Here is a 14,067-nt window from a genome sequence, read left to right as displayed (position 1 = left end):
TGCAAATCCTGAGGTTCAATATAATCCTACCCTAGAAATCCACCTGTATCTTGTGTATGGCAAATCCGTGCACGCATGGATATTAATCAAAGTTTCAAGAAGCTAACATTCCTATTCTGAAGAGGCTGTAAGTCAATCATGTAATTATCGAAGACAAGTTCGATAGTTCAGCAAATCCAGACTGTAGTCCATTTTTCATTTTGATATTCTACATTTTAGTGACTCGATTTTCCAATTTATATCTACTTGCACAAAGCAAGCAACAGGCACTTGATGGATAACTGTAGAGATGTTCTTAAACTCATCCCGTTACCGGAGTTTCCTGAATAGTGCGGAGAGCATTCTTTACAGCGGAATCAATTATCCCACTTAGTCAATATGGATTCATTAAAACACTGTCTACGCGGACAAACCCGGTTCATCTGCGGTGCGTCTGTACTCTTATCCTATTACGTTTATCCATGGTGTCACCTCCGATGGTCGGTTGCGTTTACACATGCACTGTATGCACCTAGCGGCTGTGCTGCATCTAGCAGCTTCTTTTGGTTGTTGAGCAGGTTGAGCAAAAGAAATAAGACGTAGAGACGGACAAAAAAAGTGAAAAACATAAACTTAATCACTTGTAACTTTGTGTGGTCATGACTGATATTTTCAATTTTGCGCGTAACAAGTGGAGTGCTTTGAAAAGTAAGTGTGAAAAATTTCATGCTTCTAACTTCAATAATTTCCGAGTAACGGGCGAAAATACAGATATCTTCATTTCTGTGACTAGGAGAGTGCCAAGAACTTACCACACAAACACACAGATGGTTGTCAATGTACAGCAACATATTGTGCATTGTAATATATTGATGTAAGATCAATCCTATTTTGCTCTTTGCTCGCCTCTTCAACAAACCTGTGATTAACAAAAATTCCAAACTTTCTTTCAAGTCTTTTCAGTTTTGTTGTTTTACTTTCTTTTTTTGAAGTAAAATTTTCGAAAGCGGCTTACACTAATTTTTTTTTTTTCATTATTTTATTAGTTATAAAAGACAGCAATAAATGCATTTATACAAGATAAAGTATTTAACACGGAATAAACACCATTTTGAATAATTTTCTTACTATTGCTTGAAGGCGGAAAAATATGTAGTTCAATCCATTGCCGATGATGGGGAACACTTGTAAATTCGCTAGTGCGAGCACAATCCCGATCACCAGCCCAGGTAACACCGTAAACCTTACCTACGAAAAAAACCGTACAGGAAGAGTTAAAAGACAATAGTACCCGCTTGTCCATTTTCGTATAAACATCCATGTGTGGACAAATCTCTAGATCACATATGCATATAATCACCTCGACAGAATAATGGACCACCTGAATCGGCTTTACAGGTTTGCCTGACATAAACGTTGGAGGAATATGTGAAAAGTGTATTTCCAATATAAGGAATCTGATAAACCTTTTTTTTTACATAAAGGATATGATTGGGTTTAGGGCCATGCTGTGAATTATATAAGAGCATAAACAAAGAGGAGGAGCTTAATGAATCTGTCAAAGTATCGTAAAACTTACTTGATACATTCGGCCCCAACCAACAGCAGTGCATGTTTCACCCCCATTCAAATAGGCGTCTAACCCTAATTCTGCGACACCGCGGTATCGATTATCAATATTTAGTTTACTGCGAAGTTTTAGTAGCGCAATGTCATTCTTTGAGATGCCGAGATATGCTTGATACTTATAGTGGATGATGATTTGCTGCACTCTTCTGCGTTGAACATTTTTAGATCGTCGCAAACGTCTCCGGTTACCAGCAATTATTCGTAAAGATTTTAGATCCGGTGCCGCTATTTCATCTGAAAAAACGCAGCATAAAAAACGTGCATTAAACGAAACTTGTCTTTATTCGATAGCAAATCCAAATGTTCACCAACGCAGTGAGCTGCCGTTAATACATAGTCCGGCGCTATGATTGTACCGCCGCAGAAATTTCCAGAACCAAAATACTTAGCCCTTCCTGTTGTTTCTAACATGAATACCACGTATTTTGCATACTCATCATCGATTTGTGGACGAAAGCCCCCAACAATCCGCTCACCACGCGATGAGTTTCTATTCAACATTTTTGTGAAAACAGGATTTAATAACAAAATAAGAAGAAATTTCAATAAAAATGTTTTCATTCCTGACAATTTTTGTTCAAAATAAAAATAAATAATACTGTTCTGCGACCCAGCAAATCAACAAACAAATGATTCGCTGAGTAAAATAAAAAAGGTTCGATGCGCATGCGAATGTCTTTGTTTGAACCTTAAAAAAACTGGCAGGTGATTTGAATATGAATGTATACAGTTGTATACACAAAAAGTTATGAGTGTTATCACATTCCTCAAGTTACCGATTAAATTTTTTATTTTTGTATATTTTTTTTTATATATCTCGAATTTAGAAGACGATATGTTCATCAATTTTTTTAATTTTTGTTTCAAAGGATTACAGGAATGGCGAATAGAAGTGAATTCTTTTGGGCGGAATGGCTGCTAGCAGACCGTAAATGAAAAGTAAGGTCTGGCCTTTGAATAGCTGTGAACAAAAATTTTCCAACAGGAAGGAGAGGAATGGCTGTTGGCAGATCGTAAATGAAAAGTAAGGCCGGATGATTCTCATTGAATAGAATTTGATTAGACAAAAAATTGGGGAGTAAACGAAATCTTTTATGCAGAGGCATAAAAGAAGAAAAGGCCTACCCATATTCCAGTCATCCTTATGTAATTCTAATCCTATTGATGATCAATTTAAAAGAAGGGTTTTTTCAAAAAAAAAGAGCGAAAGAAAGATTAGTCCTGGGACAATCAATGAAATGAACTAAAGCTCGGTCACTACATATAAATGCAAAGTGGCATAAGTCATGTAAGACCTTTAGAAAAGAGTAAGTGAATTTAGCTTATTAAAGCTCCGTCTGCACATCTTTAGCGTTTACGGTTTTCCTTGTTTAGGAAAATTAACTTACCTTTCCCTGTAGTCACTCAAAATGTGCAAGATCATCAACCTGGTGAATATAAAGCAGAACAACACGCGATACTATGTAAACGGAGAAAATTAAACGAAAATGTATGAAATCTAAAAAAGAAATTGACCCACACGAGAAACGGCTTCCAATGACTCTTTAACATAATTTTATGGTCACGTAAAGGAAATTATTTTAAAAGATACTTTAGAAACTTATAATGCCGAGAAGTTAGCTCATAATACAATGCCATCGTCTAAATGCAAAATGTCTGAATAAAGCAGAGTTCCACACATTGGATAGAATTGAAAGTACATTCTTACATCCTTAACATCCTTAATCCTCAGGGTACCGTAAAAAAATGATTGTGTATATATTTAACAACAGATTGTCAGTATAAAAATTACAAAAAGTGCGAAGGCGGTGCGCGAAGCAGACGTCCAAAATTTCTAATAGAATTTTAAAATCATCGATGGCTCCGACTCGAAACCTACTCAAATGCTCCATTGTTTCTTAATTAACAAAACGAACAAAATCCTCGCTTTATTTCACAGTATGCTTTGTGAGAAGCAGTGTGCAGTAAACTGTAATTGTTTTCAACAAACCACTTTCAACACGTGTCAGTTTTGCTTTTCTTTCCGAATCTGAAATTCGAATTCCCTTTTCCCTTCAATTTAATCCTTAAGGGCACAGTGTAGTAGATCTGCCTCGCACGTTTAAAACCTCACATCTCCTTATGTAGCAAACCTTTCAATAATGGTTTTTTGAACTTTAATTTTACCAAAACTACTTCATCGTTTCCGAACGCAATTAGAATATTTAACAATTTATTTGTTCATCATCGTTGGTGCGCTATCTGAGTGCGATTTCATTTCGGAGGGCATTGCGGATTGCCATTGTTTGCATAAAAAGTGATAGAAGAGCATGGGAAAAATGGTTTTCGAATAAAAACAAGGCAAGAGTAATGGTTAACATTTATATTTTTGCGTTTATCAATAAATTTATGCAAGAAAAATGTTTTTTTTACATGATGTACATGTACATGAATATGCATTATATGTAAGCTCACTAATCCTAAAGTTGTTTCGTGAAACATTTATTACTATTTTCATATTTTTTTACGCTTTTTCAAATAATTATTCTGTACATTGTTGTTTTAATAATTATGTACTTACAATCTGATTGAATAATTTTCGCACTAATTTCTTACCAGTTCCCATTTTTACATGTATTATGGACAACATCTATCTAGAGATTATACCAATCACGTCAGTTTACACAAGATGTAATAGATCACCTAAATAAAAAATTTTCACACACCAATGCACCTCAATAGACGAGCAAGCGTGTTTAACAAAAATAGGACATGTCCTCAAACATAATTCGCCAAATAAGCCGCAAAAGCTACAAGTTATTTGTTTAATGTAGTCTCGTGGAATACTCTCAATGTTTTGTACCCTGGAAAAGAAGACGAATGAAGTAGACTAGTAGATGGGCCAGACTTACGAATTAGCAATAACGTCGTCTTATGATTAGCCAGAGTGATACCAAGAATGAAGAATCATATAGTGTTTCTTTGATAATTTTTTTCACATCATCGCACTTCGCGTATTGCTTATCACAACAAGTGATCTATCGTGTCGGAACTGCACAACAGAAAGGATTGCCTTGTTATAGACTCGCGGACAAGAGGGATTTAATTAAGACAAAGATTCCGAGGCGAACTTAAGAGGAAAGAATATCTCACCATTACGGTGTTGACTTTTCAGCGACGACGTGGAAAGACAACAACTACTTATATTGGCTCGCGACCGGTAGACAACATCTGTCGATATGATAAACGACTAAAGCAAATGATCGATAACTCTTGTCCAAACGTAGTGCAAGAGTATAATATACACATCGGAGGAGTGGACTTGATGGATTGCCACTCAGGTCAAAAGCCGCAAACGATACCTCCGCCTATTCTACCATCCATTGAATCTTGATGGATCTTCGTGGATACTTATGAAAAAAATTCAAGTCCATTGCAAAGGACATCTTAAACAAAAAACTACTAAATCTTGTCCAATCCGCGAGGATTTCCCCAATGCTCGTTACAGTGTGGATCTTGGAAGAATAAAATATGTGCTATTTTAATAATTGCTTCGATAAAGATTAAGTTGATAAATAGCTCTGTAGTCAGATGTATTTTACTGAACAGAGAAACGAACAGACAGGTAAACGTTTAGGCATTCATTAAGGTCACTACTTCCTTCTTCGCGAAAGTTTCACGTTTGAAATTTCTCTAACCATCATGTCATGCATCAGTTATTTCACACATTTCCTGTCGTCTATACATTCTTGAAATACGAGAACATAAAAACGTACGAGAACGCATAAACTTATGAGACCATAGAGAACCTTTCATTACATAGCATATGCTCTCAACGAGTCATTTATTATTGTTTAGGAACGAAAGGAAAGATGGCCCGATACCAAAGATATTTACTTGCCTAAATCTTTATGAAGATGTCGATTCCAGTAAGAGGCGATTGAAGTTAGAAATATACACATGTTTAGATTTACTGCTCATGCGATAAATGCTTATGTAACAAAGATCCAACAACCTACAAATGTATATATTAAAAAAGTCATATTAAAAAAAGTAGGTATTGCTTGTTAGCTTAAGATAATTGAAGAATAAAATTGTAGAAATGAAAATCATCTGGAGATGGCTGCATTCATCAATATTACGATGATGAGTGGAAAAAAATGTAAATATGAAAATCTATTTCTGTGCGGTTAATGCTAGTGCATGCAGGTGTTCCTTTCGATATCTAGTATCAATGGTTAAATTACAGGCTGTTCAAGTGCCGAAGGGATGTTAATGCAAACTTTAGTAGTTGTATGGATGCAAATATAGCGCCATATCAGCCAATGAATCTGGGACTTTCTCTCCGAACCTATATTCGCAGATAATCGAGCGCTGCCCGTCCTCGAATGCTAGTAGGGCTTCGTATCTCGCCCCCATCACGTTTTCTCAAGATGCATGTCGTCCACAAAGCTGGCGTATTTCTTCCAACGTTCTCTATCTGACATTTTTGATGCTTGGAGCACCCTTCTATCCGTCACCACTATGGCTTCAGTTTCTCCCATGGCAAGTTTCAATTTGGAATTATACAGCCACCTACTTAACCGGCTTAAACTATCGTCAGCTGCAGTCTCGATTAGTGGCATCGACGTTTGCAGCACAATTACGACAATTTCGCTCCTCCTGAAAGCTCCATATTCAGTAGTCCGTCCCGAGTGAGATCCTACAGGAAGGGATCTAAGTAGTATACTTAAAAGGGCTCTTAACAAAATATGACTAGCTCGCCGAAATTGGGGGGTCCATAAGAGAAATTTGCCCTACAAAATTTTTATAATTATTATGTGTTGTAAGTGAAAGTCTAGTGTAATGAGTAAACCTACTTCACCAGCCTGTAGCATTCAAAGCAAATTAGTTAGCAAACATTTTAATAATTAAAATAAACAATATTAATAATAAATTAATAGTAATTAGGTATTCGACAAAATATCTAATTAATGATTATGTTAAATAATATGAATTATAGATTAATACTAATTTAGTTATTGACAAAATAACTAATTTAATTAACAATAACATTTAACTCATCCATTTAAAAACTAGCCGGATGTACATTCGTGTTTTTAATTAAATAAAAAATTTTACAATTTTTTTTAATAAAAGAAATTAAACAAATAACTCTGTTCAAGATGTATAGGTAAATAAATATTACCGCCGCTTTGATAGGATTTTAAACTCTCATGATGGGTTTCGGAACTAGGACGCCTCTGCAAGCTTGAAATTATCGAAGCAGATGTAGTAAGAGCTGCTGAATTTGCTGTAGACTGTTTTCGTAATGATGAAACGGAAAGAAAATGGCGAAAAAAAGCCAAAAGAAACCAATTGGATGCTGATTTAAAGGCTCATCGAGATGTTGTAAACACGCCGGCTTTGGCTATAACATTTTCGCTTTCTCAGTATCGATCTGATTGTCTAAAAATTTTATTTTTTCTTTTTAAAACACTACCCACTTTCCTACATGGTATCCCGCAGTAATCTTGAGTTTTCTCACGTCGTCGTTTTTATTATACGGTGTACTTCTGTTATATAAGTGGCTGCCTATCATTTTAGCCAACTACGGAGAATATCTACACAGCCATGTTAAAGACGTGTCTGATGGCCAACGCGATGGCAGCGCATACGCCTATTGCGTCCTGGCTTCTATACTCCGCCTAGGTCACTTCGTCAATAGTATCAATGGTCAATCGTCGTTTGACGAAGCCAAACTGGTACCTAGCAAAGCCAAGGCTTTGCTATCAACCGGTTGTATTATTTTGTTTGATATTCTATCAGGTTCAGGTGCTTTCTTCTCTTTTAACGTGCAACATGTTGCCTGGAAGTTTTCCGATGTAACCATATCTCCTCGCAAGACTCCTTTTAACTCTATCGTTGTCCTAGGTTCATGATTGGTTGTAGGGAACAAGTCTTTTACTATTGTTTGCGCTCAGGCAGCACTTACAATTCCTAGTACAGACTTCCCGCGCAACTTTCTCCGTTATTTTGCTCGGTAAGCCACATGAATCGTTGGTTATGTCTTCGCATAATTTTTTCTAGCATCTCAATTTACTGTTTTTAGTGCTACTCTGAGATACTTTGTTGAATTTTTTAAGTCCCACTTGTCGCTCGTCTTTTAGACACTCCGTCCTCACGTATTTTATTTCTACATTCCACCAATATGATGGCTTCTTTCATCGACAAGAACCTTTAACTTTTGGCGTTGTAACCTCACATATACGTGTTTATATACGTTGGATCTAAGTCCCGATCTTCGTTCTCACTTAAGACTACCGCGATTCGTCTTTTTTCGCTGCTTCGGTCGACACCTGATTTAGTTTGCGTACGTTCCACTATGTTGGATTGTTATGTGTACTGCCTCATTGCTGATTACACTTACGGTTTCGCTTTCTGCTACTATCCAGCGCGTACATCGATCTGCCAACGTCAACGACGTCATAGTTATGTCTATTAATGCGCAGTGCGCTCCTCTTTGGAAAGTAGCGCCGGAGCCAGAATTTAAAACAATCAGATCTAATGATGCAATCATTTCACTGACTATAATGCCTCTTCTGTTCTTGCTATTAAAACCTTTTGCTATTATGTCTTGAGAGAAACTTTACGTGCTTTTCCAAAAACTTAAGTTTCAAGCGAAAGCTTCAAAGTCCGCTTTTGGCGAGAAGTAACGAATGGAAATGTTAATCCCCGCCGCTTGCGCTACAATACAGTCATTTGCTTCATCGGTTTTTCCCAATTCTAGGTTAGTGTTCTATCTCGGAACCACGCGGCAGTTTGTGGTTACGTAAATGGTTCGCTAAGAAGCACCACAAGCTCTTCGATTTCTGTTTGCACCATCAAGTTGGGGACTTCTTTTCTCCTACCTAGATTTACTCGAGGGAATTTAGGTTTCACCGTGTAGGGCTTTGTTACATGCCGCCTTAAAGTTGTTTACACTCCTTCTTGTCTCATTCGTCTGCAGCGTTTAAAAATGCCATCGATTATCCGCTTTGCTTATTTTTTTCTATTGTATCTTCCGGCTTTTCGTCTTTTTCATTGGGTTGGATTTTCGTTATATCACCTTTTTGGGTTGGGCTTTAGGATTATTGTCTTGAGGCGCTTCCGAAAATTGTTCCATCTGCTGCTACAGAGTCATAGGCTTTGGTTCTTTGCTCTAAAATACACCCCAATTTAATAAACACTTGTTCCTCTTCCTGCTTCACTCTGCTCGTCTATCTATTAGTGTATGTATTAGTCAATTTGCTAGTCTGTCAAAAGAAAAAATTAGAAGAAACCCGAATCTTAGCATTTGCACACATAGATAAAGTATGAAACTAGGCTTTACAGCTGGGGACGAATACTCTCCCTAATAGATAAAACATTAGACTTACAAATCAAAAAAAGCAGTCGATCTGAAGCAGACACATATATGTGGAAGCTACTGTAAACTTCATTGCTAGAATGGGTGTGACTTGCACTTAAACAAACCCGCTGTCTTTTCGCTCTAGCATTAGCATAGAAGTCTCATCTAAGACCAATATATGAAGATTATAAACCATTTTATGATATTTGTTCGTGTGAATTCCTGACCTTTTTGATTGCTCTTGCAAATTTCTTACCAAATTTCGGATAAATAAAGGCCACGGGCTAGTTTCTTAAAATTTTGTTTATTTTTGGGCTGGTAAAACCCACCTGCAAATCTGAACGCGATAGGGAAGCTTTTCCTTATAGGACCTTATATACCGATTATTGAAAGTTTTAAGCAAAATTGATTTCTTGCAAAAATGATTCCTCGCAATTGTGATTTAAGCACAACTTCATCCACATGACATAAACAAACATAAGTGATATGCATGATTTAAGCAGCAATCCACCCATGGAACTCATGCAGGCATGAAAACAAAAGCTTTCACGATACTTGTTTTCTATATTGTGTTAATTAATATAACGACTTTTGATTAGATTGATGAATGACTGCAAAAAACTACCTCCATCCTCATCGAATATTTCCATGCAATTGAAGCTTTTCGGTTTTTTTTTTCATCTCATGTTGTACATTATGTATATTACATTTATGTAAATATTTATTTTAATTTTATATTTCAATTTATATTCGATGTGTTAACAATATGTTTTACTTAATATAGATAAAAAAAACTATATATGCTTATGGAGGCTTCTCTATTAGAGCAACGGCCCTTTTTTGTTCCGATAACATTTTGTTTTGTTATTGCGTATAACGTATTGGATCAGTGAGCGTCAACGCGAAGACCGAGAAGATTGGCAATTGCGAAATAATCAAATAATGGAATGACGGAATTTGAATTTTGAAGAGAGAATTGAAATTTGAGTTTATGAAATATGGGCTGCTCGAGTCAAATGGCATCAAAAATGGCGTACCCTCAAGACCCAGATAGCTTATTTTACCAACGCAATACATTCAAATAAGGAATAAATTACTTAAAAAAAATTTAAGTATGAAGTGTTCTCATCAGATCCTTAGACATAAGGCGGAAATTATCTTTAAGCACGAAAACTAGTCTTTGCAATAAACGGAGAAGTCTTTTCATAATTGAATATTATTATTCTTCTGATTGAAAAGCTCACGTTGAAAATACGTTTTCTATGAAGCGTATATGTGTTTAATCAATGTCAAATTTTGAAGGTATTCAAGCTTTTCCGTCTGTCCATAATAGCCTTGCTCATGGGGATATCGACGTAAAGTTTGATAGAAACCTTCGAAGTTGTTGTTCAGTCAACTACACCTTAAATTGAAAAGACCTTGCCTTTTAAAGAACAAGAAAATTAATCTTATTGCTCGTTACTTATTGGTTTGGTGTTCCGAAAGTAAAAGTACATAAAACACACTTCTGATAGAAGTTGATGTCAATTTTTTTGTCAATTTAATTTTTGTATCTTACCATTATTGGGGAATACAATATGTATATAATTGAGCAGTGCACGGAAATTGTTAAAACTTATTACGGAAACAATGAACCCGTCGCGTGTGAGACGCACCTCATAATCGATGAATCCGTTAATAGGGATTATTATCATACAATGTTAAAAATTTGCGTTTTTCGCCTCATAGAAGCCTTTCAGCAGGGTTCGTCTCTTGCCACAAATTGTCAGTTTTTTCAATTAGAGGACAAAAAAATAATTTAATAAGGGGACAGACAAATAAGGAAGCTTAAATCGTTCCAAAGAATAATTCTGAATTGATTAGTATAATAAAACCTGGTCTGTCTTGAATCTTTCGTTTACATACAACGGTACAAACATAACATACCTCATGCCACAATGTAAATTTTTACGCAGGAAAACCTATACAAGTGTGTAAAAACACAATTAACATAACAAAATTCAAGGTCTAATCGCTGTACACAATGCAAAGTGTCAAACTGTTGTTGTTTTTGGTCTCCCTTAACTCTGAGTTAAGTATTTTGCAATTTCAATTTAAATTTTTCCAATTACAAATGAAAGAAGCTGCAGAGCATGCAACTTTTTTATTTTCTTCGGGCTTTTACTTCCTTGGGACATATAAGTGACGCATATAAATTATAAACATAAGTTTTTAATTGTCATTTTCTGTTTTACATCAAGCGATCAGAGGATTGGAGCAATTAATCGACATTGACATGAACAGATGGACCGAAAAGTGAATAACTTTAAATCAACCTAATATATCAAGCTGAAACATGTAAGTTTCACAAACGTATTCAGAGAGTAAGAATATCTCTACTATTCGTTGCCGATGATGGGGAATCTAAAAACACATGAATAGCAATACATAATGTATAAAAAGAAATCTAAGAAATGAAAAACGGCAAAAAGGAAAGAAAAAATAAAAATATTTTTAAAAATCAACAAAAACGAACAAATACATATATAAAATTTAATTTTAAGGGCTGGATGCTGGTACAGATAAGATTTAGAAGGAGTCCTTTGTTAGAAAATTTCAACACTTGAGCCCTCAATTACCCTACAAATCTAAGCGCGAAATTAATTTGTACTGCCTTAAAGCATACTTCTATTTATGTGATGCGTATTCACGTAACGGAAACTGTTTTAGAAGAAATGTATTTCAAAAGAAGTGAAAAGAGTCTAGAAACCCAACAGTCCACCATAAGACACCATGCACCGCCATGCAGTTATTCATATAAGGCCCCATAAGGGTAACGGTCGATGGTTGGTCCGATCCCAATCATTTTTAATAGTGTTCGACGAAATTGAACGTCAAATTTAAATTGTTTAACTAAGGTGGTTGGTTAGCGGTACAAAATAGAGGGCAATAGGTATTGAAACCAAATTAGTGATATTTTCATTAGTAATAATGGGCGTAGGAAGAACTTACGTACAACGAAGTAGTTTCCAATCCACGGCGTACTTTGAATATGCTCTCATTGGATTTGCCCTTTTTTTATGTCCCCCTCACGTAAAGTAAACGAACTTATGACTCTAGGAAGGGACTGTCCGCCGACGAAAAGTTTGCGTTGACAAAAATTAGGATAGAAAAGTTAGATGTTGTTGTAGCTAATAAATGAGCACAGACTTGCCCGTACTAAATGAAAAATAGCTTAACTTGCTATCTCTTTTAATTGCAAGGAGCATCTGAACTGCAAGCGCGATGATTGTCCTGATTGCCTTGGGGAGAACATAAACTTTTCATTCCTATTTTATTCTTTTCCTTCATACATACAAATGCATTGCTGTCCTCTCTTTAATATGTTGTCTACAATTTTGCTTCGCTCTAAAAATAACAATTTTCTGTCCTTAAGGCTTTTGTGCAAATGTTTTCATTTTCTCTGTCTCAACACAAGGAAACAAATTTTAATTAAAACCACAATTCTTTGTCTTTGTACAATCATTTATTTAGCAAAATATTCGGAAAAAACAGTTGAATAAATGCATTTAGCCAAAGATTATTGTTAAAATAAACAAGTAACGTTTTATGCTGAAGTTCAAAATTGAAATAAAATTTAGAACGAATTTAAAGAATATCCAAATATTCATTTCTGTAAGTAAATAAAATATATAAATAAAAATAATTAAAAGTATACGCTCTTTACGCTCTTGCCGTGATATGAACATAACTTACGGAAGGGTATGCGAACGCGCCCCTAAGAATTCCACGGGGAGCCCGTCTGCATAGGTTGACCATACGCCACAAATATTGTACAGTTGAGCATTACATGCTCAGCATCCCATTCCGTGACGGCAGAGTTCGAATATACTGCTGAACTATCATTCCTGGAGCTGCTTAAATACTTTCGGAAGTAAGCGTGACTTTACCGTGCTGTCTGCCTGTCCACAATAATATGAGCGAATGGGGTGAAACCAGTTAGAAACTGTAATTATTTACGAATGCGTCGAAACAGCAATTTTTTATTTTCACTTCCCACGTAAATAAGAGCCGTAGCCCTTACATCTTGGATTCATTACGTCCCATACAATGAAGGATTCATTACTTTAGAAGTATTTTGTGTATTCTTCTTCCTCCTTCCATGAAACTAATCGAATAAAACGATTTTGGTAGAGATAGTAGGGTCTCTAGTGCTAAACTTGTTGTATCAAAGTCCTCTGAAAAAGTCATCCATCTTGTATACTATCTCTCCATTCAAAAAAAGGCAGCCGACAACTTTGTTTACTTCACAGAAGTAGCGCAAAGGCGACAACATTTACAAGCTATAATTTTCTCATGTAAGAATAACTAACGGACTGTTACAATAACGCGAATATGTGTGCGTGTGTCTGTAGCTGAGTTATAAATAATTGTAATAAATCAAATGTAAACAAACATAAAACAGATTTATTATGAATATATGCACATATATAAACTCAACAATATCTTTTCAATATACGAAATATATGTATATGCATAGCGCTCTTGCTGTCCTTCCTGTGTGCGGAGGGCGTACTAACTTTTCATTTCGCTTAAAGCATTAAAAAAGTCCTTCTATTGATTTCGTAGTGTGGCATTGAAATTTTCAAGATGAAGTGCCTGCAAACGCTTACTACAGGCCGATGTTTTTCCATCTCTCTGCCTCGCAGGTGGAAGCATTTGAGAATTATTAGTGAAATGCATTTGATTTTGAACCACTACGCGGTTGGACAGACGGATAGACGTACACACGGGCGTACTCAGGTACATTCCGAACGAACCTGCTTCATAAAATTTATGACCTCTGCTGCTGTGTTTTGATGTAAGGATTTTGATAAAAAAAATGGAAATTTGATACACTACAGTATTGAGTAGGCAATAGGATTGCACGTAGAATATACTTTCAAATTGTCATAGGTTTATCTGTGTGCGAGAGAAGCGAAGAACCCCTTTTCCCTTTGGAGAACGGAGGTGCTTGCAGTTTACGTGCCCTACGAAGGATTAGTCCCGTGTACAACACTAACCTCTGTGTAAGTGCTTACAATGTTTCTGCCAAATTTACCTCAGCTGATAGTTTTATTTTCGCGGTCGGG

General features: G+C 35.9%; 1 protein-coding gene across 1 annotated transcript; it reads right to left on the bottom strand.

Annotated features, from left to right (window-relative positions):
• Positions 1–1,021: 1,021 nt before the first annotated feature.
• LOC119633604 (chymase-like) lies at positions 1,022–2,109 on the bottom strand. Its single transcript, XM_038027221.1, has 4 exons — positions 1,917–2,109; positions 1,559–1,842; positions 1,340–1,487; positions 1,022–1,227 (listed from the first exon to the last, which is right to left on the bottom strand). Exons 1-4 carry the CDS (start codon positions 2,107–2,109, stop codon positions 1,022–1,024), a joined length of 831 nt encoding a protein of 276 aa, XP_037883149.1.
• Between the last annotated feature and the right edge of the window lie 11,958 nt (positions 2,110–14,067).

This window comes from Glossina fuscipes, unplaced genomic scaffold, assembly GCF_014805625.2.
Source record: "Glossina fuscipes isolate IAEA_lab_2018 unplaced genomic scaffold, Yale_Gfus_2 2, whole genome shotgun sequence".
Lineage (NCBI taxonomy): Eukaryota > Metazoa > Arthropoda > Insecta > Diptera > Glossinidae > Glossina > Glossina fuscipes.
This window is presented reverse-complemented; position numbering and strand designations above follow the sequence as displayed.